Below are 19,114 nucleotides of genomic sequence, written 5' to 3' on the forward strand. Positions count from 1 at the left end.
GGAGGTTGTGACTACAACTTTTGGAAGGACTAAAGCTGTATCACCTCTGTGTCCTTGAGCAAGACACCAAACCAGACACTAGTTCGTCCTTCAGAAACGCAACACGATTAACACTTTGTGTCCTATGCCGGGACAAGTGAAAGGGCCCCATTAGCTCAAAATGGACTCCCTGGCAAGACCGAGTCAGTACGCCCATCAACCCAATAGGTGACCAACTGTAGCGTCACATCCATCACATCCCATAACCAGTTTTAGATCACAAACTGTCATCTCCACGTGGACAATCAATCCAGGTCAAATAATGGCACGTGTCCACTGGGGAGGAACACTAACCAATGGGATGTTGACATGACCACCAAACATGACTTTGGTCTCGCATTCAACTACACTTTTGATGGTCAACACTTTTGGTATGCTCCCCCCTACTACACATGAGAGTGCTTAGTGACTTGGGCCACTTGAATTCCTACTAGCTGCCATTATTGAAGAGGGACCTCTACAATAGTCAATAAAACCAACACACAATGATTATATATAACCATTATTATAATTGCATTCCAGTAAAATCAACATATACATATTATACTTTACTATATTATACTTAACTATTTTCGAGTCCTTATACATATGTGTATCACGCAATGTCTCATTGAATGTGTTTGGCACAAACTATTGAGTGGAGGTAGCGAATTTTACAGCTCAACCCTGCATCAAACCTGTTTATTCCGTTTAATGTGGCAACCTCTATAAACCTGATCAACTATTCTTTTGAGTATTTTGTAATTGTCCGGAGTATTCAGTTCTAGTAGATCTTCATCGAGGTCTCGTACAGCATGGCCAAGTCCTCCTCTGACTGTGGCCGCGGTGATAGAGCTGTGATCCTCGTCTGAAAGGACAGAAAACAGTTATGAAACATAGCAATATTCCATCTCATGACCTTGCTCACATGAGCATTTAGTTTGAGTATTCTTATCCCGACCTCCACCATAAATGTTCTCTGTGGTGCCTCGTGCCTAAACAGAGCACAAGACAAGCATGATCCTGATAAAAACACAGGGGCAGATCAAGGTGCTGAAAAAAAGAGGGGGGTCGTGCACAGCATATCTCATCAAAAAGTGTTCCAAAATTTCATGGTAAATTTCAACGATTTTCAAGAACATGGGCCCCCCTTGGATCCGCGCCTCAAATAAATCTCAGTTTATATGACATACCTGTGGAAGTGTGCCCTTGACTAGCTGCGGGATATCGGCGGTGGTGAACCCGACCACATTCAAACCATCTTCGACCTTCATCTCCTGCATAATCTCTCTCATTCGTTCAGACAGCACAAGACCGGCGTCAGCTAACTTCACATTAGTCACATCAACACCTGCAAGATGAGATATGTTTTTCAATAGAATAGCTGCGTAACTGCATCCAACACCTGCAAGATGAGCCATGTCTTTCAATAGAATAGCTGCGTAACTGCATCCAACACCTGCAAGATGAGACATGTCTTTCAATAGAATAGCTGCGTAACTGCATCCAACACCTGCAAGATGAGACATGTCTTTCAATAGAATAGCTGCGTAACTGCATCCAACACCTGCAAGATGAGACATGTTTTTCAATAGAATAGCTGCGTAACTGCATCAAACACCTGCAAGATGAGACATGTCTTTCAATAGAATAGCTGCGTAACTGCATCCAACACCTGCAAGATGAGACATGTCTTTCAATAGAATAGCTGCGTAACTGCATCCAACACCTGCAAGATGAGACATGTCTTTCAATAGAATAGCTGCGTAACTGCATCCAACACCTGCAAGATGAGACATGTCTTTCAATAGAATAGCTGCGTAACTGCATCCAACACCTGCAAGATGAGACATGTCTTTCAATAGAATAGCTGCGTAACTGCATCCAACACCTGCAAGATGAGACATGTCTTTCAATAGAATAGCTGCGTAACTGCATCCAACACCTGCAAGATGAGACATGTCTTTCAATAGAATAGCTGCATAACTGCATCCAACACCTGCAAGATGAGACATGTCTTTCAATAGAATAGCTGCGTAACTGCATCCAACACCTGCAAGATGAGACATGTCTTTCAATAGAATAGCTGCGTAACTGCGTCCTTACGTGACTTCCAACACAGACTGCCATTCCACCTACTCCAGGTGCTAAGCAGAACCGGGAGCCATAAAGTTAATGACTTCTGAGAAATCTTGACGTTAAACTCACCTAAGATTTTGGCAGCTTCAAGATGCCTTTCTGGACAAGAAGGACCGGTGAACTTGAAGACAGACGGAGCGGTCAGGACGACAGACAGACCATGAGGCTGGATAAGAGAGAACAAAATAAAGAGACCCAACTTCAAAGAACATGGATATCAAATCATTTTAACCACACGTTTTTTTTGGTTTTACTGATGGAAGCTAATTGTTCGGTGACACATATCAGCGGAGAATGCTTACAATAATTGGATGATCCTTGGTATAATCATCAGGTTGATAGGTCCGCACACCTCCAGCGATGGCATACGACAAACCATGGCTGAAAATGGAGGGAAGTATGTTGAAATTAAAGTAAACAAGCACCACAATGTAATATAATCTGTCCGACGTTTTGGTATATTGAACCTTCTACTGGGAATGAACAGCAGGTACCTGTGAATTGCTTTAAGTACGATCATAACAATAGCGCTCAGTTCGCAGTCGCGCTGCGTGGCTTTGTTTACAAAACATTACTACTGATTGGCTGGAGAAAAGGTTGTGACCAGAAAATGGAGGGAAGGTCAAGGTCATCATGGTGTAAGAGCATGTTGTGTGGTGACTGAGAAGTAAATGTGATGTTGTTGCAGTTTGTATATACAATTGAAACTTTACAATGTTTGGTTGGAATACTTTACAGGAAGGGGGACCATTCACCAACATTAGATATAGACACTAACCACAGATGACACCCGGCGTTCCCAAACCCTATACCAGCAAATGCAGAAGCAAGATGCATAGCGGACCTAGCCTCCATATCCGACTGGTCATATACAGCCCTGAAATTAAACAAAGAGTAGGGCGCTAACAACATAGAGGGCGCTTCTGATATTTCTCTTACCATAAATGTACTCCTGCATTTCCGAAACCGATTCCGGCAAATGCGCTTGCTAGATGCATCTGTGATCGGGCCTCCATGTCGGATTGATCAAACACGGACCTGAAATCAATGTGGTTAATACACAAACAATAATTAACTTTAAAAACAAGACATTGATCATTTCTGTGGATATAAAGACAATTGAAAACACTAGTTTGATTGATTATTACCAACTGCAATGATGAATCTCCCCATGTGAAACTACAAGTCAAGGTTGGTGTCACAAATTTGATATGTGATATTTGTGATAATTCTTGAGAAGTGTTCTATTTCTTGGTCATCCATCCACACGCTAACCACTCTTAATGTTGCAAGGGGCTGAGTATGTCAGATCGTACCTTTTGAAATACTTTGCAACGACTCTGAGTGCGTGATTGGACCAGACATCGCTGATGGGGTTACTTCCTTGGTATGCTGGTCGGAATTTGGGGTTCGTTGGCCGTGGGCTTCTGTCCAGGTATGGAAGAGCGGTGTAGGACTCGAGGGCATGGCTGCAATGTTGGGGAGATTGATATTTAAGTAATTCAGAGATTAATAACATGTACTGCAAATCCTCATTGACAATATCAAGATTTTTTACACTGATAGTGAGAACTTGTCACTTGAGTTTCAATAGGATAGTTCAGGTTTGCAATGAAATGCTTGATATCTAGATCCGCGGTACTGTCAGCTTCATTTCACTATAGTTCTCTCGATTTGCTCAGGATTTTTTGAGCAGCTTTTCCAACTGCACTGTTGATATGTAGGGTAATCTTCTTGACAGAATTCTAATGAACTGGGCTCTGGCGGAGCAAGAGCGTCAACATCTTACCAAAGAACGTCGAAACCGCTGTATGCAGCGACTCGCTCAGGCATGTGCAGGGTGTGGAGAGGGTCAACGATCCCAAGTGTCGGTCGTATGGCACGGTTAGCAATTCCTGTTTTAGCACCAAGGGGAATGTAGTCAAAGACGGCAACGCCAGTGGTTTCACTACCAGTTCCTGAGGTTGTTGGCACTGAGAAGTCGTAAAACATATGATTATTTGATAAGGCCAGTTGAGATTGAAAACTTGATTCTCGTCCCAGCCCAGCGCCAATTTTTGCAACTGCCCTGAGATTTTATGTCACATTTTGCCACTTTATAATATTTTACAAGAGACCACAAATGTGGAGCCCCTGTAGACAGCATTTCCATAATCATGGCTTAGGGACTTTTTTCATCCTAGTGTGTGTTGTAGTTGGGACATAATGTCCTTAGGTCGTGTACAGATGTTGCTATTTTATGAAACATTACAGGAATACAACAGCCTTGCGACATACTCACCAGCAATCAAGGGCTTTAATTCGTGCTCTACAGGGAGACCCTTCCCAATAGGAGCGTTGACAAAGTCTAAGAATTCCGCGTCAGGTTTTGTTGCATAGAGATTTGCAGCTTTACATGTGTCTATGACAGAACCACCGCCCACCGCCAGATACGCGTCAAAGTTACCAGCACGGGCAAACTCTATGGCAGACTTGAAACTGAAAATATTGAGATATTTAATGATATTATTCATATTATGTTTCTTACAGACAATCCACTCTTGGTGTTCATAATCGTGAGGAGCTTCATTTTCACAATTTTAATTTGTCAAATTACTAAATTTCTTTCAGTCTTTCCACGTTCTTAAGTTGACTTTCATCAATTTGAAACTTACCTGACGTCAGTGGGCTCCACGCGTACTTTATCAAACAGTTGATAGTTGACGCCATTTTGTTCCAGGGACGCAATTGCAACTTTAACAGGTGGGAGATTGACTAGTTTGGAATCTGTGAAGAGTGCAACCTTCTTTGCCTTCATGTTAATGAAGTCCATGCCGACTTCTTGGGTGACGCCTTCACCATATCTGATATTCGAGCACGCCATCTGTAGGACAAAATCAGAGTTATATTGAGACAATCTAAGCCTCAAATATGCAAAGAAACAAACAAGTGTTGGGCTTGTAGACAAACTAGATGTTTTACCTCTAGATGATCTTACCTCAAAAGCATATTCTCTGTTGTCACTAGAGCTGCTTTTGACCTTGAGGACTGGAATAGAACCAGAAAAAATCATGTATTTCAAACCATACTATTCCGTTTTAATAGCAAAACAATAAGCTTGAAAAAAGTTGTAAGCAATTCAATGAAACAACCAACTGCTATGCGACCACACTTATTTTATGCCTTGTTAAAATATGCATTATCCAAGGAGGGTTAATAACCTACGTTTTGAACTTTAAACCAAGCAGACAATATCCAATATAAGACAAACAATCTCATAAACTGATAAAGATAAGATATGGTGCAGTAGAATTCAAATTTCATGCCCACAATTTTCTGATTCACGGCACTATACACAGACACGGATACAGCATGTCCACACAATACGATGATGCCTGACCCCAGAAGATAGTTTTGCTCTTGTAATCTGCAGTTGTTTGTAATTATAAATGCATTAAGCATTTTACCTGGAGTAGCCCGGGGATCCATCTGAGCATGAGCGGGACATCTGCATCTGGAAGAAAAAAATCCTACTTAACAGAGTCGGAGTCTAATCAAAGTTGTGACAATGGGTGATATGAATAAAGACTAGCAAATGCTTTTATCTAAAACTCCATGTACATTTACACTAGGCCTTCCTGTACAAAACCGGAGTAAAAGCATTTGCTAGTCTTTATTCATATCACCCAATGACACATAAGTGTGACAATACTCTCTGTCAAATAGGGGTCTCAATAGGGGTCTCTCACATCTCACAGTAGGTCGAAATGATTCACGTTTGTATGAGGGATATATTTCGTGCTATGTCTGACATGACCAAGCGCCCATACTGTGTATACAAGTCACTTGAAGATGGCCAAATTAGCCCCTCTTGTCCTCCCTGTAGTACCCCTTTAAATTGACAAAATTATCCATGCAACACTACCAGCATGGCCATGGGCCTATTATCAAATCACAGCTTATCTTCCATTAGTACGCCTGATTACATGGGATTTATACACTACAATTCATACGAAGGCCTACACACTGTGTACTAGGCCTATATCACTATGTACAAATCATTGACATTGTGTCATATTGTGTACAAAATGTACAGGAGAGATAAGATGTGGACTTCAGACTCATTTTTCATCCGCTGTTTGTGCGCAATGGGCGCGATGACAACCCCCGAACTGACATTTAACCTGGAAAGTTTTGCAAGATGATACTTCTGAAATGTTGATTACGTTAGATCACTTACGTTGTAGCAGATATTGCCCGCATAAGTCCCCGAACCGTCTCTCTTGTGCTGCGAATCGCCATTTTTTGCTCCACCCCGTGTGAAAATATAGGACGCCAGAAAAAAAATTCGACAATTCCTCTTATCAAATTCACAGAAAAACAATTAACTAATATACAATATTTATCTAAATATGAAAATAAAAATTGAATTGACAAGAAGTTTTAAATTTATCAATGCCTTATTGCTAAGATTTTGGATTTTGAAATTTTCCAAGTGGTCAAAAATATGTTCGTTAGATTTACAAATTTACTTCCGTGTTTACAATTTTTGTGACATTATTTGCTTAAAAAGCATTAAAACGTCAATATTGCTGCTTAGATCAGCATAATGAGATCAGATTAATCAAGAAATAACTCTTTAGTTACCATGGAAACAGATAAAGCTGACCTGATCCCTGATGTTTTAATAAAGGATGGGGATAGTGATGGGGGGAGTTCCAGCGCCATCGCCAGTGGGCTGAATTCAAACTCCTCCCCCATGCGCACTCTTCCCCGGCTGCGCAATCAATCTCATCAGCCTCTGAGTTCTACAGCATCCACGTCAATCAAGGCGGGATCAAGCAGCCCGCTGATGAGTACCCCTCGACGTAGTCCCGCACCTGGGGCATGTGAACATCACCAACAGTATGGTGGATTGGCCGGGGCCTTGGGTTACAATAGCAGCAATATGAACATGGCATCTTTTCCACCAGGAAGTATTGCAGCAGGAGCCGTCCAGTGCCTCGGATGTGCATCAGCGGCTGCTGTGAATGTGCCAACGTCGACTTTGGATTCCATAATGTCAAAAGGAACGATTGGGCAAGTATAGAATATAGTGAGGCTATAGGTGGTATTGTCAAAGGGTAAAAAGAACACCTGGCTTGGCCTGAAACAGTACCACTTTCATTGTGTCAAACAACTAAGAAGATGAATAGTTTAGCCAAGTTGTTAAATGGAGGCAAAGCTAGGCCTAGTCAATTTTGACTTGTATATGGCTGTATTTTCAGAAGTTACCAACAGTAGATTGACAGATTGTCCCATAACCTGTCAAACATCGCCTAATGCAAGATAAGAAAAAGAAAGAAAAACCTCTCTTAAAGCCCTGTGTATCCATTTCAAGGGAAAACTCATCCTTCGGTACAAATAGGAGGGAGAACTATTGTGGATTCTGACCGCTCTGTTCAACTCTTGCTGTTTTTTAGGTCACGTCCCCGTGCAGATAGTGACCACTACTATGGCGATGCCAGTTTGAATATAGCTGGCAAGTCACTACCAGGGGAAATGAGAGGATACAGCATCAAACAGTCGAGACCAATTCCGTTCTGTTTGTGGTTCCCGCTGGCAAAATCACTCGGGATAAAACTCCACGAAAATGACAAACCATGGTTTGGGACAATCATTTATGTTCTGACGCTAACATTCGCGCTGACCTTTGCTGCAGCGAACATCTGGTTTCTTGTGTATGACATCATTAGCATCACAACTCGACAGACAGTTCTCACAGGCACTGTGGAAATGCTAATTGTCATTGGCTGGAGTTCTTTGGGTGTGTACGCTAACGGACTAGCATACAACTTGTTCACAAACAAACCTATGCTGCAGAGCGTCCGGATGCATTCAAAGACGATCTTCAAAATCAATTCGGCAGGTCTCATGGCAATTCTTGGTGTCATTTTCATCACACTGAACAATTATTCAAACTTTGAGGAGTTTTACGAGCACAGCTGTACAAAGTTAGGTGTAAATCCCTGGGTTTGTCACCTAAAGTATGCAGCCAGAATGGGACATTCCATATTGAGCTTGGTATGGAACCTGTTAGTTGGGATCGTGGTTCTGTCGGTGTGTAGGACACACACTATAGGTAGGTAGTCTGCTCTTAGGCCATACCAATTTAATTGTCAGGTTAACAGATCTTTAAACCTAAAGAGAAGGGTTATTTGAAAAAATTCAATTACAGTGGAACCCCGGTAACACGACCACTCATGGGACCGTGGTCGGAGTGGTCGTGTTACCGGGGTGGTCGTGTTAGCGAGGTTGGGAATCCCCAGACGAAATACATGATTATTTTTCCCGCCAAAATTGCCGACTGCATGGCGTGTGTACGCTGTACTACCATAGCAACGCTGCCTGATTGAGATGATGCACGCTCCAAAGTTTTGTTATCATGCCTCGCAAGAACAGTTCGTCGATAAAATTACATGTTACATTCTCAGAATGAGTTAGAAAAGGTAATTTTGTAACTCATTTTATCCACAAAGTTTCATTATCTGCCCGACGTGACGCATTTGCGGGCAATTTGGTGAATCATCCTCCATGTACCCGACTGTTTGTGACGATTGAAGTAAACTTATCTTATGATTTCACCTGAGAAGATGAGTTGAGTAATGCTACAGTTTTAATCAAGTCTATTTTCAGCCAAAATATTTAAAGAAATATAAAATGATACTGTAGTAAATCAACCAAGTTCTCCATATCATAAAACATTCAAACGTCTCGCAAGCTTGTTATTGTCATAAGTGTGGTCTTCAAACTACCCGCCGTTTATTATCAGTTCATATGCAAATCACGCAAATCACATGATTTTGCTGCTGCTGAGTGCGCATGTCGGGTGCTGAACTGGCTCAGTAATGAATTGAAAACAAACCATGAAAACGTTAGAAAAGGAAAGTTTATTTATTCATTTACACTTATACAATTGATCATACCTGCAAAATCACATTGTATTTTTTGTTTTCATATGTATTCCCATGGCCATTGTCCCCGTCTCAACAAAGCTTGGCAGCGAGGTGCTAATTACTATGCCGCGGTCGCGACCGATTACGGCAATTAGGCCTGGTGGTCGGGTTAGCGGGGTTGATTTTCAGTTTGGGACCGGCCAAGCCAGTGGTCGCGGTCGGGGTACCGGGGTGGTCGTCTTAGCGGGGGTCTCTTAATGGTAATTAGAGAGGAAACCATTCGGGACCAGCGAATCGTGGTCGCGTTGGCGGGGTGGTCGCGTTACTGAGGTGGTCGCCAACTGGGGTTCCACTGTACTTAAACAAAACATTCCTCATGCTGTCCTTTTCGCCCTCTTCCTGCGATGTTGTGACATTACTCAGCTTTCTGACAGAAAACAAGCTCTTCACTGCAGGGATCAACAAAAGTTGAGAAGGGAGGCTGACACTTGCACAGCATGTGCTCCGTAGTCAACTGGTTATTGACAATTTTTGCCAGTAAAGAGGAAAGAAAACTATTTGAAAACTAATGAATCTTTTGTGTATCTTCACTTGGCCCTTTCTTCTGTACATATCACCTCCCTATCATTGCTGATTGTGTAAGTTTCTCTCTTTATCTTTGCAGGTATTCGTCGGTTCATCAGAGATTTAGAAGAAGATGGTCTGATGTATATCCAGTATACTCGGGATGTCATCCACAATGGTCACAGTCGTATTGATGATATAATGCATAACTTCGATACAGATGGTGAGATTTCAATTAATACACTTTTTCCTCATTTAAAAAGTGTTAACAGTTTGGATTTCGCAAAAGGCAGTCAACATAGAGTCCATCTCAACCAGCAAAGCGTCATGCGACAAGTGCCTTGTTTTGCTATGACAGGTCACACATAAAAGTGAAAGGTTTGGGTTCATCGTGAAATGTTACAGTAGAACTCAGATGAGCTCCTCAATCAGCAATACCAGATTAGCAGTTCCGGTTGGTAACCAGTTATATATCAGCGTGGATTAAGGCATGCGAGGCAAAGAGACCCTGTCTAGAGTCTCGAGTAGACAGTGATGATCAAACCAAGGACTTCATGACCACTAGAAACTGACGGCATTATCAGCTCCTCAACATCAGTCTGGATGGCCAGCTTTCCCCTATGGCTTTGCGTCTGTTATTTCACTGATTATTCGGTTGTTTCCAGTAGTTAACTTCGGCAACAGTGCAGAATGGATAGAGATGAACTCTTTTATAAGAGGTTGTATTTTTCATGAATTTTTTTCCAAAGGGTTACGTTTCCTTGTGATTGGTAGTTGCTGCTTTAAATAGCGCTTTATGCGGACCTGGGTCTGGTTAAAGTGCTTTGAAAGTTATCACATACCTTGGCTGTTGGCCTGCATATTCCGGTTCAAGCTGAAAGCCCTGGAGAGTATGGCAGTCTGGTCTTGACTCAAGCTCCACATTACTTTCTCTGTCAGCGAGTTTCATTACCCACTTACTGCTTGGTGAAGGGAAGAAAGTAGGGTTTAGTGTTAAATCGGTCTTCAAAAAACATTTCGAAAAGAGAAATGTATTATATCAAGTGTATCTTTAGATCTATAGCCATCATTCCTCTTCATTGGGTCGCACCAAGTAATGCCCTCATATTGGATAGCTAGCTCTCCTCCTTCCTGATAATTCATTGACTGGTCTTTTTTTTTTCCAGTAGCTTTCCCTGACGATAGCGAAGACTGGGAAGAGATGAGCACGATGGAAAATGACATTCAACGCTCCGTCTATGTGGGTTCCGATCACAGCTCCTCTCGACGAAACAGTGTCTCTCCTCGACGACAGTCTGAAACTCCCAAACCTCGAACACGCAATGTGACAGTCTCGGACAATCCGCCAGTCATCAAAGTTCTAGACAAGACGGCCCGTTCTATTAGTAGTCCCGGCGACACGCCGACGGCTTGTGGAAGTGTCGATACCAACCCTTCCATGGTCAATCTTGTTATTCCTGACCCACCGTCGCAGATTTCCCAGGTGTCTAAGGGATCATCCAACCAGGAGTCTGCAATCGCATCTACGAGGGTTGAGCTTGGTAGTCCGCGGCAGGTGAGTGAAATTTGCTTATTGGCTCTGTTAGTTCTGCATTTGGTCATCTTGAATAACAATGGAGTCTTCCTTAGCATCAGTAAAAAGACAGAGCTTATCTTGGTGAGGGGAAAGTGGAGTGGATAATAATTCATTGTGAACAGATTATGTGTTGAGCCCTAAATATTGAGCATAAGTCAAGAAAATCGAAAATCAGAATTTTTCGTTGTGTGTATTTTCAGATGCCAAGCCCGGACAGTACAGACCTCAACATGTCCATCGAACAAGACCAATTTGCCGTGATGCCAAACTGTTTTACAGCGGAAGATATTTTACTCAGCTACTGGAAGATTTCAGTAAGTTTAGTTACACCTTATCTGTAGGTGATCAAATTCTGTAAGTGTCTTATGAGGACAACTGATGCTTAAAGTGTGGCACAAAATTGAATTTCCTCTAGATATATTCTTGGACTGTTTTCACAATCTTTCAACCTTTTTGACTGTGACTATTCAACCATATTGTCATATTCGTGTAATATTCTTCAGTGTCGACTCCGGACCACATCGCGCATCATGCAGCGATGGCTGGCCAGCTGGATAACCTTCATCATCTTTTACGACCTGACCTACATCATCTATTGGCTGAACCATGCTGCCACGTTTATTGGAATCGCAGAGTTCATCATCCCGTTACTACTACTCCCTTTGGTTTGTTCTGCGTATGCCGAGGTGAACTTTGAGGGGCAGAGGATGTTGAGGGTAAGAAATAGATACCGACCCTATTGGCCTAGTGGTTGAGGTATCTGCCTGTTGAATGGAAGGTTAGAGTCCAGCATGCTCTGATGATGGATGGTTGGCCTCCAGCTAAATGTAGTGTAGAAGCTGCCTTCTCATCAGGCACCAGACATTAGGATATGAGTTTGGAATCTCTCTGCAATCAAAATATGTTTTCTTTTCAAGTGTATCTGCCCGACGGAGAACCGTATTAAGATGTTGTACTACATGAACCTGCAACCCCTCAGGATGACAGTGAGTATTACCCATTACCATGGCAACACAAAATCGATACTTAAGGTCGGGTTAACATTTGGGTCACGTTATCTCATTTCACCAGTCACTTGTCATACCTGAACTGGATAAACCAGTCTTGGTCTACATAGTGACTTTTCGAGAAAAATATTTTCTTTCATGCAAGGGATAGCTTTTAGTTGAACGCTACATGTGTTGGTACAGACCATTATATCTTTAGCATACAATCCCAACAAAGTTAAAGGGATAAGAGCTCTAAAATGATAACTTAACCTCTCATAATTTTTTTCAGGTATTTGGCTTCTCAGTGAATTATTCCGCCTTACTGAAGGTTTTCTCTGCTATACTGTTGGCATTCGCCTCGCGTCTGATTCTGGATGAGATTAGAACGTAGCATAAACACTTCATTGGTCATGAGGAAAAGTCCCTGAGATATACTCTGCACCATCAAATATTCACGCCTCTTCATTTTTTCGTGGTGCGAAAATTTCTGAAAAATTTTTTTTGCTGTTCTTATTTTGGCAGATCACAAAATTTCTTTGGATTTTCCAATGAAAAAAAATTTTTTTGGCAATTTTTTTCGTGAAGCTAGATTTTATCAGGAAAGTTATCCTCTTAAAGCACAATTATGTTGTTTTACGTAATCCATTTTAACCCTTTTGCTACCCTAGACCTGCGGAGAAGTCACGGTGTATAAAATGACACCCCTGCTTGACGTAAAGTGTGCCTGACATGTGGCAGGCAACAAGTTCTTTCAGGTATCTTTGTGACCATAATGGATGGTAGTGAAAGGGTTAACCTCTATCTTCTGTCTCACCCAGCATGTTTTCATTTCCCTCTAGGTGGCGTCAACGGTGTTTGTTGCATGGACTTCACATTTCATTTCATCTTTTCAATCATTCAGTAAATTGTCTGCGTTTGTTTTCATCTGTGCCGCATGTTTGTACTACACCAATCTGTCCCCTGTTTTTTCAGTTGTATGGCTTTGCCGTCTCTTATCAAGTTATCCTGTCAGTCGTTGGGGCTGTGGGCGTTGCATTTGCCACCAAGGTTGTTTTGGATGAGGTAAATATTCGCTGAGAAAAACAAGAAGATGGAAATTTGCGACTCGGAATTTTGCAAAAACCCACACCTAAGGCAGAAGTTGTTGTGTAACATGAATGTAGATACAGTATTTTTTTATACCATTGCTTGTATGTGATCTGTAATTATAACATTATAACGAGGTGCTATGCAGATATGACTTTGTGTTCAAAGTGAATCGTATTTAATGAGATTTTTGCAAAAGATGTAGACGTCTGAAAAGGTTTTGATTCGTCCTTCTGCAGGATTCAGAGATTTATGATTTACATGTATACATTTTTCAAAGCTAGAAATTCATGTGGCTTGTATTTATGATATTTCACTTGACAATATATTTGATATTTTTCAGCTCAATTTTAAACTCTAAACAGGGTGGTTTTTATTCTTCTCCTTTCCTACCCCTTGCAGCTTGTAACATTGACGATGTTGTACAAAATTGATGAGGTTTTCTTGAAGAAAATGCTAAACTTCTGTTGTGACACCCAGTGCAAATTTTACTTTCATCTTACGGGCTGTCTGTAGATGGAAGGTGACGATATGACATGAGTGAAGGGAAATTCAGGGCCCCTCGAAACACTTTCTAGTTCTTTCTCTACCCTCGTTCAGTTATGCATGCGAATGCACATTGATAATTTATTCATGCGCATGCGTCACTGTGAACTTTTAGTCCACTGCGGTGCTTATTCAGAGTTCTGAAAGGAAAATAGCTGGCCCCTAACGTCCTCCCATAGCTCAGTGATATAGATTTTAACTGTGATTAACTTAGCTTTGCGTAAATATTTGCTGCATTTCCTATGAATCAAAATGTCTGCTTTTATGTTTATTTCACTGTGGAGAAATGTACTGTCAGACTAGACTGCAGAACAGGACAATTTCACCGATATTTTTTATCCCTTTGACCAAAAATTTTGGTAAGACTTGACAGCTTTCCTCAAATGTTCCAGCCAACATTGAGGGCTTTTTAAACGTTCACGTTTGTGACTAATAGGCTTCTGACACTTAGGCATGTAGTACTGTCACAGCTCTGCCAATAACACTCAGTCGAACCTCCTAAACTAAAGACACTTCTCAGAAATTAGACCCTAGATTCAATCAAAGTTCTTATTTTCTACTGAATTCAATTCCGATAACCAGGACGACTGTCCTTACGAATGTTAACCCAAGGATGTCCAGGGTTGGGAGGTTCGATTTTTGGAAGAATCCGGCATCACCAGGCACATTTCTCCTGACAAACTACCTCAGCTTCTGGTGACGGTTTCATGCACTTTCTATGCCAGCCTGGAGGTGCCTCCGATTCTTGTGTTCATGTCATTAAAGGCTTAATCCGTTCATGTTCATCGTATTTTCAAGTGCCACAAGAAAATAAACGAACATTGCCGATGTACAGTAACCAGATATGTCAATGCGATGAAAATTGACCATAATGGTACATGTATTGTATATATCTATCAATTTTCACATGAATAAACTTTACTTGGCACTCACTGAGTAGAATTTGGTAATGAATAATGATTGGTCTTCATCTTGGAAGAGTATTTTAGGTTGTATAGAAATGAATGGAATGAATGTTTGAATTAGGACCAGTAGCATTCAAACAGATGATGCGATTTGATGATCATGGATTGTGCAATACGTGTTGAGATTTTGAGATTGTGATGTGATGTTAGAGACGTAGCAGAATGTTACCGAGGGCAAAAATCGATCCGTTCACATCAAGAGTACTGTTCATGTATTTTACTGAATCGTTCCTATTTAGGCGGTCCAGAATAATTTATCAAAGTTTCAGTGAGGCTGAATTGTGAAATGAAATAAAGGAATATTGTGATACAGATTCGATCTCTGTTGTTCCTTATAGTTTTGGTCTCGCATTACACGCAATATTCTCCCGAGGATGACATGAAATAATCTCAACTCTCATCGACATGCAGAGGAAGACCATTCAGGATATTGAGGGACTGAAGAGAAAAAGTATTTGAAAGCCGAGAGGCACAATTTTTCATATGGGGTCAACAATTTGTCTTCACATCTACCAGCGTGAAGTCCAAGTTGCCCCAATTAGTCTTTCAAGGGGGGGTGTGCAGAGACATTAAATCCTTTTGGGCTTCACCTTCAAGTTTGATAGACAGATCCCGCAGACCTGCCAGCGACCGAGGACATTATCATGCATATTATTGCCAATATTCAGTTGTGAAGATGTCCGGACATGAAATGGCAATAATATGCACATCTCCCCAGCCTGCCTGGAGTCCTCGGAGGTGTCATGGCAAGTGAATGTGTCCACGTGGAGACCTACATTTCGGTCAAGGAGCTAAAGGATGGGGGATGTCCTTCACGGGTTATCCATCCAATGGAGGAACCGTGTTCCAAGATAGGACGAACTTTCAGGATTACTGAACCCACTGGAAATTGGCATCCCAATGAAAGAGGAATTCACTGACAGATTGGGCAAGGTTGCAGAGGCAACAGAAAAATTATTTTAGTCGGGATTAAAGTGCTTCTTCTCGTTTGAGCTGGGGAGTTCTAAAGCCAGACCGTCTCCAATACCTTCATCAATGTCTGGAGAAATGGCAAATGCCCAACCTTGAAATTACAAGAGTAAGAGCTATCACTCCGAACTTGTGTCTGGAGCATGGTCTTCTTTCCAACCATTTCAAAACACACTAACAGAACAATCAACTTTTTCATGTACAAGTATTTAATTTATTATTTTTTTATTTTACACGACTTAGATCATTCGTCGCAACAGCGTGTTCATGTGTTCCTCCCGGTTGCCATAGTCACCACCGTCAACAAAGTGGTTGGCCTTCTTTCTCCATCCACCGTTCGGCGTGTTTAGCTTGAAGGGCCAGAGGAAGTTGGATGCATGTTTGAAGTTTGGTCCGACTGTGAAGATCTCGTGGATGAGATCCTCCATACAGATGATGCCGAACTTGCCTGGAATGAAGACAGGTGGATGAAACTTGACATTACGACAATACATTGACAAGTTGGTCACGGTAGCTTGTTTTGTTGAGAATAGCCAATAATCTCAAGATTAAAATCATAACTTGCATCAGCTTGATAATGCTATTCATCTCGTGTCGAAACACATTCATAAGAGGTGAAATAATATCTCATCATTTGCAAGTTGTTACGACCGAGGAAATTTTGAACATCAGCCACATATTTTTATGCTGGGATAGGGCCTTCTTCTTGACCATACATACCTAATTTCTGCTCAATTATGGCGTTGTCAGTGAGAGCAGTCCTTCGTCCCTCGATCTTGCCATATCCTCGCTTGTAGATCAGTTCACGGACACTTTTCAAGTTAGGGTATCTGCAGAGATGAAACACATGTTAAATCACAAATTTGTAATACAAGCATGCCATAGGCCATGGGAAAGTCACGAAGGTAAAGCTTTATCACTTGCATCAGGTCTGCTTCGTAAGCAAATTATATTCATCGTGACTGAGCACTCCCATAAGAGGTGTCAAAATTGGATCATCATTTGCAAGTGGAGAACAATACAGCATACTTATCTGAATTTCCTGATCATTTTGATATGTGTAATGACGACTCAGAATTTAATTTTTTTCTGAATTTGGCCAAAATGATGCCATAATGAATCTACTTACCCCCAGGAAATGAAAGGTTCAGCGATCCTAAGCATGTGAAGTGTGGCTTTGTTGAGCTTGACGAAGACACCATTGTTGATCTGTCGCAACCTGAAGAGCTGCATGACCTTCCTTGGTTTGGGATGTACGCCGTTGATACTGAGAACAATATTGAAACCTGGTTATGCGACGACAGGGAAATCATAACTAGCACATGGGTAGAAAGCAAAATTATGAGGCCAAGGATAACGAAAATGTCTTTAGAGACAAATGCCTTACAAAACATGAATTGCAACTCTGTTAAGCCTTGGCAGTACGAGGTGAAGTTCACTTGCATCAGGTCTGCTTCGTAAGCAAATTATATTCATTGTGACTGAGCACTCCCATAAGAGGTGTCAAAATTGGATCATCATTTGCAAGTAGAGAACAATCTATGTTTGTGAAGACTGATGTAAAAGACATTTGGCCTTAGAAATGCCTCACCCAAACCTTGGGTTTGACACTGTCAGGACATTTATTCTTGTTACTTATCACACGTACCCACGGATCCTGGTTACGAATGCAAGCTTGGGCTGTTCAGGCACGAAGAAGTTACCATGCTTCTTGGCTTCTCTTGAGAGGCGGATCTCATCCTTTTCCTTATTGCGGTACTCCTTGACGTACTTCTCGGCACGCTTGAAGATGACGGTCCGCTTGGCGCGCTGTGCCTGTGAAAAGAGAGTCTCACATTGTAGCCAAGTAACACCAAGAATACTGATGATGAAGTATTACTTTCCGCCTCAACCTCTGTATTCAATTGATGGCCGACTGACCACACTCACCTTCTTGTCAAGAATGGCAGCCTTTGCCTTCTTTGCCCGGGATTCGGCGTTCTGCTTACGTTTTTTCAGCAGGGATTCAGGCACCTGCGGGAGCCTCTTTTTATCACTGAAAGAAGATATTTGTGGCAAATTTTCAGTTACCAGAAATTGCTGAATGTACACGATTGACATGGAGACAGTACAGTGGCAGTTCATTACAATCATTGTTGTTTAGCAAAATACATTTACTGAGTTGCTAATGATGTGGCAACGGTATAGGCACAAGTTGAGGGCAGGCCTACTGCATAAGACACACCATGTATTGACAGAGTCAAAATCAGCAACTCTGCCAACACAGACACATGCAAGAGAAGATGTCGGAGTCGCCGACAAAACAGAGTGTGGTGCACTGCTCTGCAGCCTTCACTTTATGGATTCTATCTATCAGATACATTGGCTACAAGAACACTCGTGCACCGTCATGATATGAATACGGAAGGGACAATCTCCACAAGAGACTAAGACTTGCGAGATAATACCGGGCATGAATGAATGAGGATTCATGGCGTTCTCCCACTGTACACGGCTCTGTACAAAATGCACACAAAGAATACACATGCACTAAAGACGAATATTATGGTTTGTCGACAATATTGGACAGGCATTTAAACCTCCTAGTGAACACAATATCAAGAAAATATATCACAGGTAACATAGACAACATGTAAATCAATATTTCTATTAGCTGATATTGAGATTTCACTCAATGATATTTGAGATGTTGGCAGATTCATAAAGTATATCTTTCGGGCCGTACCTGGGCGCCATGTTGACAAAGTTGAAGAGGAATTACCATAGTCCTAACATGTACAGAATAAATATTTCTTCTTCAAAATTGGAGTCAATGTATATAGTTTAAATCTGTATTTCGAAAATAAATTGGGAAAAATAAGTATTTGAAGTACATATGGACAATTTGAGACATGGATTTAAGATATGTATATGAATTTAGAGCATACTGTTCAGACCGAGGTAAATGTAAGGAATCCCTAAAAATGACGTGTAAAAGGCTATCCCAGAAATCTACGATGGCTCGTTGGAGGCAATTGTGTATTGATTTCCAAAAATCTACGGTGGCTCATGAAAGTAGTTCATGGCATATAAACATCCTGGCTAAATATCACTCGAGCTCTTATAAGACGTGTTTTTTACCTTTTCTTCAATCATATTCATTGTTCCATTGTTCCACTCAACTATGTTTCAGAAGCATTTTCAAACAAATGTGATTCTACTTTGATGAAAAAATAATTTAGTCCAGTTCGATTTTTTACAACGGTAGATGGCAGACTAAACATCGACGTCTCCTCGAAGTTATTTCTAGCAGTCGGAACCTTTCCAAATTGACATTCTAACAATAGCATGCCGACTGATCGATGGTGA

General features: G+C 41.4%; 3 protein-coding genes across 7 annotated transcripts; 1 reads left to right on the plus strand and 2 right to left on the minus strand.

Moving 5' to 3' along the window:
- Window positions 1-535: 535 nt before the first annotated feature.
- LOC135502913 (hydroxyacid-oxoacid transhydrogenase, mitochondrial-like) lies at window positions 536-6,445 on the minus strand. 2 transcript variants are annotated; one of them, XM_064796107.1, is made up of 12 exons: window positions 6,377-6,445; window positions 5,604-5,650; window positions 5,135-5,184; window positions 4,812-5,020; window positions 4,439-4,635; window positions 3,947-4,130; window positions 3,474-3,626; window positions 2,936-3,034; window positions 2,460-2,538; window positions 2,227-2,323; window positions 1,212-1,369; window positions 536-886 (listed from the first exon to the last, which is right to left on the minus strand). In XM_064796107.1, the coding sequence occupies exons 1-12, from the start codon at window positions 6,436-6,438 to the stop codon at window positions 803-805; spliced, it is 1,419 nt and encodes a 472-aa protein (XP_064652177.1). In that variant the 5' UTR covers window positions 6,439-6,445; the 3' UTR covers window positions 536-802. The 2 variants fall into 2 exon arrangements, with proteins under 2 accessions (XP_064652177.1, XP_064652176.1); XM_064796106.1 differs by lacking the exon at window positions 2,936-3,034 and adding an exon at window positions 3,097-3,195.
- A 223-nt stretch (window positions 6,446-6,668) lies between these two features.
- On the plus strand, window positions 6,669-15,109 carry LOC135502918 (uncharacterized). 4 transcript variants are annotated; one of them, XM_064796112.1, is made up of 10 exons: window positions 6,669-7,215; window positions 7,599-8,257; window positions 9,736-9,858; window positions 10,301-10,354; window positions 10,805-11,190; window positions 11,412-11,525; window positions 11,715-11,927; window positions 12,129-12,197; window positions 13,173-13,262; window positions 13,630-15,109. In XM_064796112.1, exons 1-10 carry the CDS (start codon window positions 6,785-6,787, stop codon window positions 13,645-13,647), a joined length of 2,157 nt encoding a protein of 718 aa, XP_064652182.1. In that variant the 5' UTR covers window positions 6,669-6,784; the 3' UTR covers window positions 13,648-15,109. The 4 variants fall into 4 exon arrangements, with proteins under 4 accessions (XP_064652182.1, XP_064652184.1, XP_064652185.1 ...); XM_064796114.1 differs by lacking the exon at window positions 10,301-10,354 and having other exon boundaries at window positions 10,802-11,190; XM_064796115.1 differs by lacking the exon at window positions 10,301-10,354.
- Window positions 15,110-15,957: 848 nt separating this feature from the next.
- LOC135502927 (large ribosomal subunit protein uL30-like) lies at window positions 15,958-18,517 on the minus strand. Its single transcript, XM_064796133.1, has 6 exons — window positions 18,492-18,517; window positions 17,696-17,801; window positions 17,415-17,581; window positions 16,896-17,033; window positions 16,487-16,596; window positions 15,958-16,214 (listed from the first exon to the last, which is right to left on the minus strand). Exons 1-6 carry the CDS (start codon window positions 18,500-18,502, stop codon window positions 16,006-16,008), a joined length of 741 nt encoding a protein of 246 aa, XP_064652203.1. The 5' UTR covers window positions 18,503-18,517; the 3' UTR covers window positions 15,958-16,005.
- Window positions 18,518-19,114: the final 597 nt, after the last annotated feature.

The sequence above is a fragment of the Lineus longissimus genome, chromosome 19, assembly GCF_910592395.1.
Source record: "Lineus longissimus chromosome 19, tnLinLong1.2, whole genome shotgun sequence".
Classification (NCBI taxonomy): domain Eukaryota; kingdom Metazoa; phylum Nemertea; class Pilidiophora; order Heteronemertea; family Lineidae; genus Lineus; species Lineus longissimus.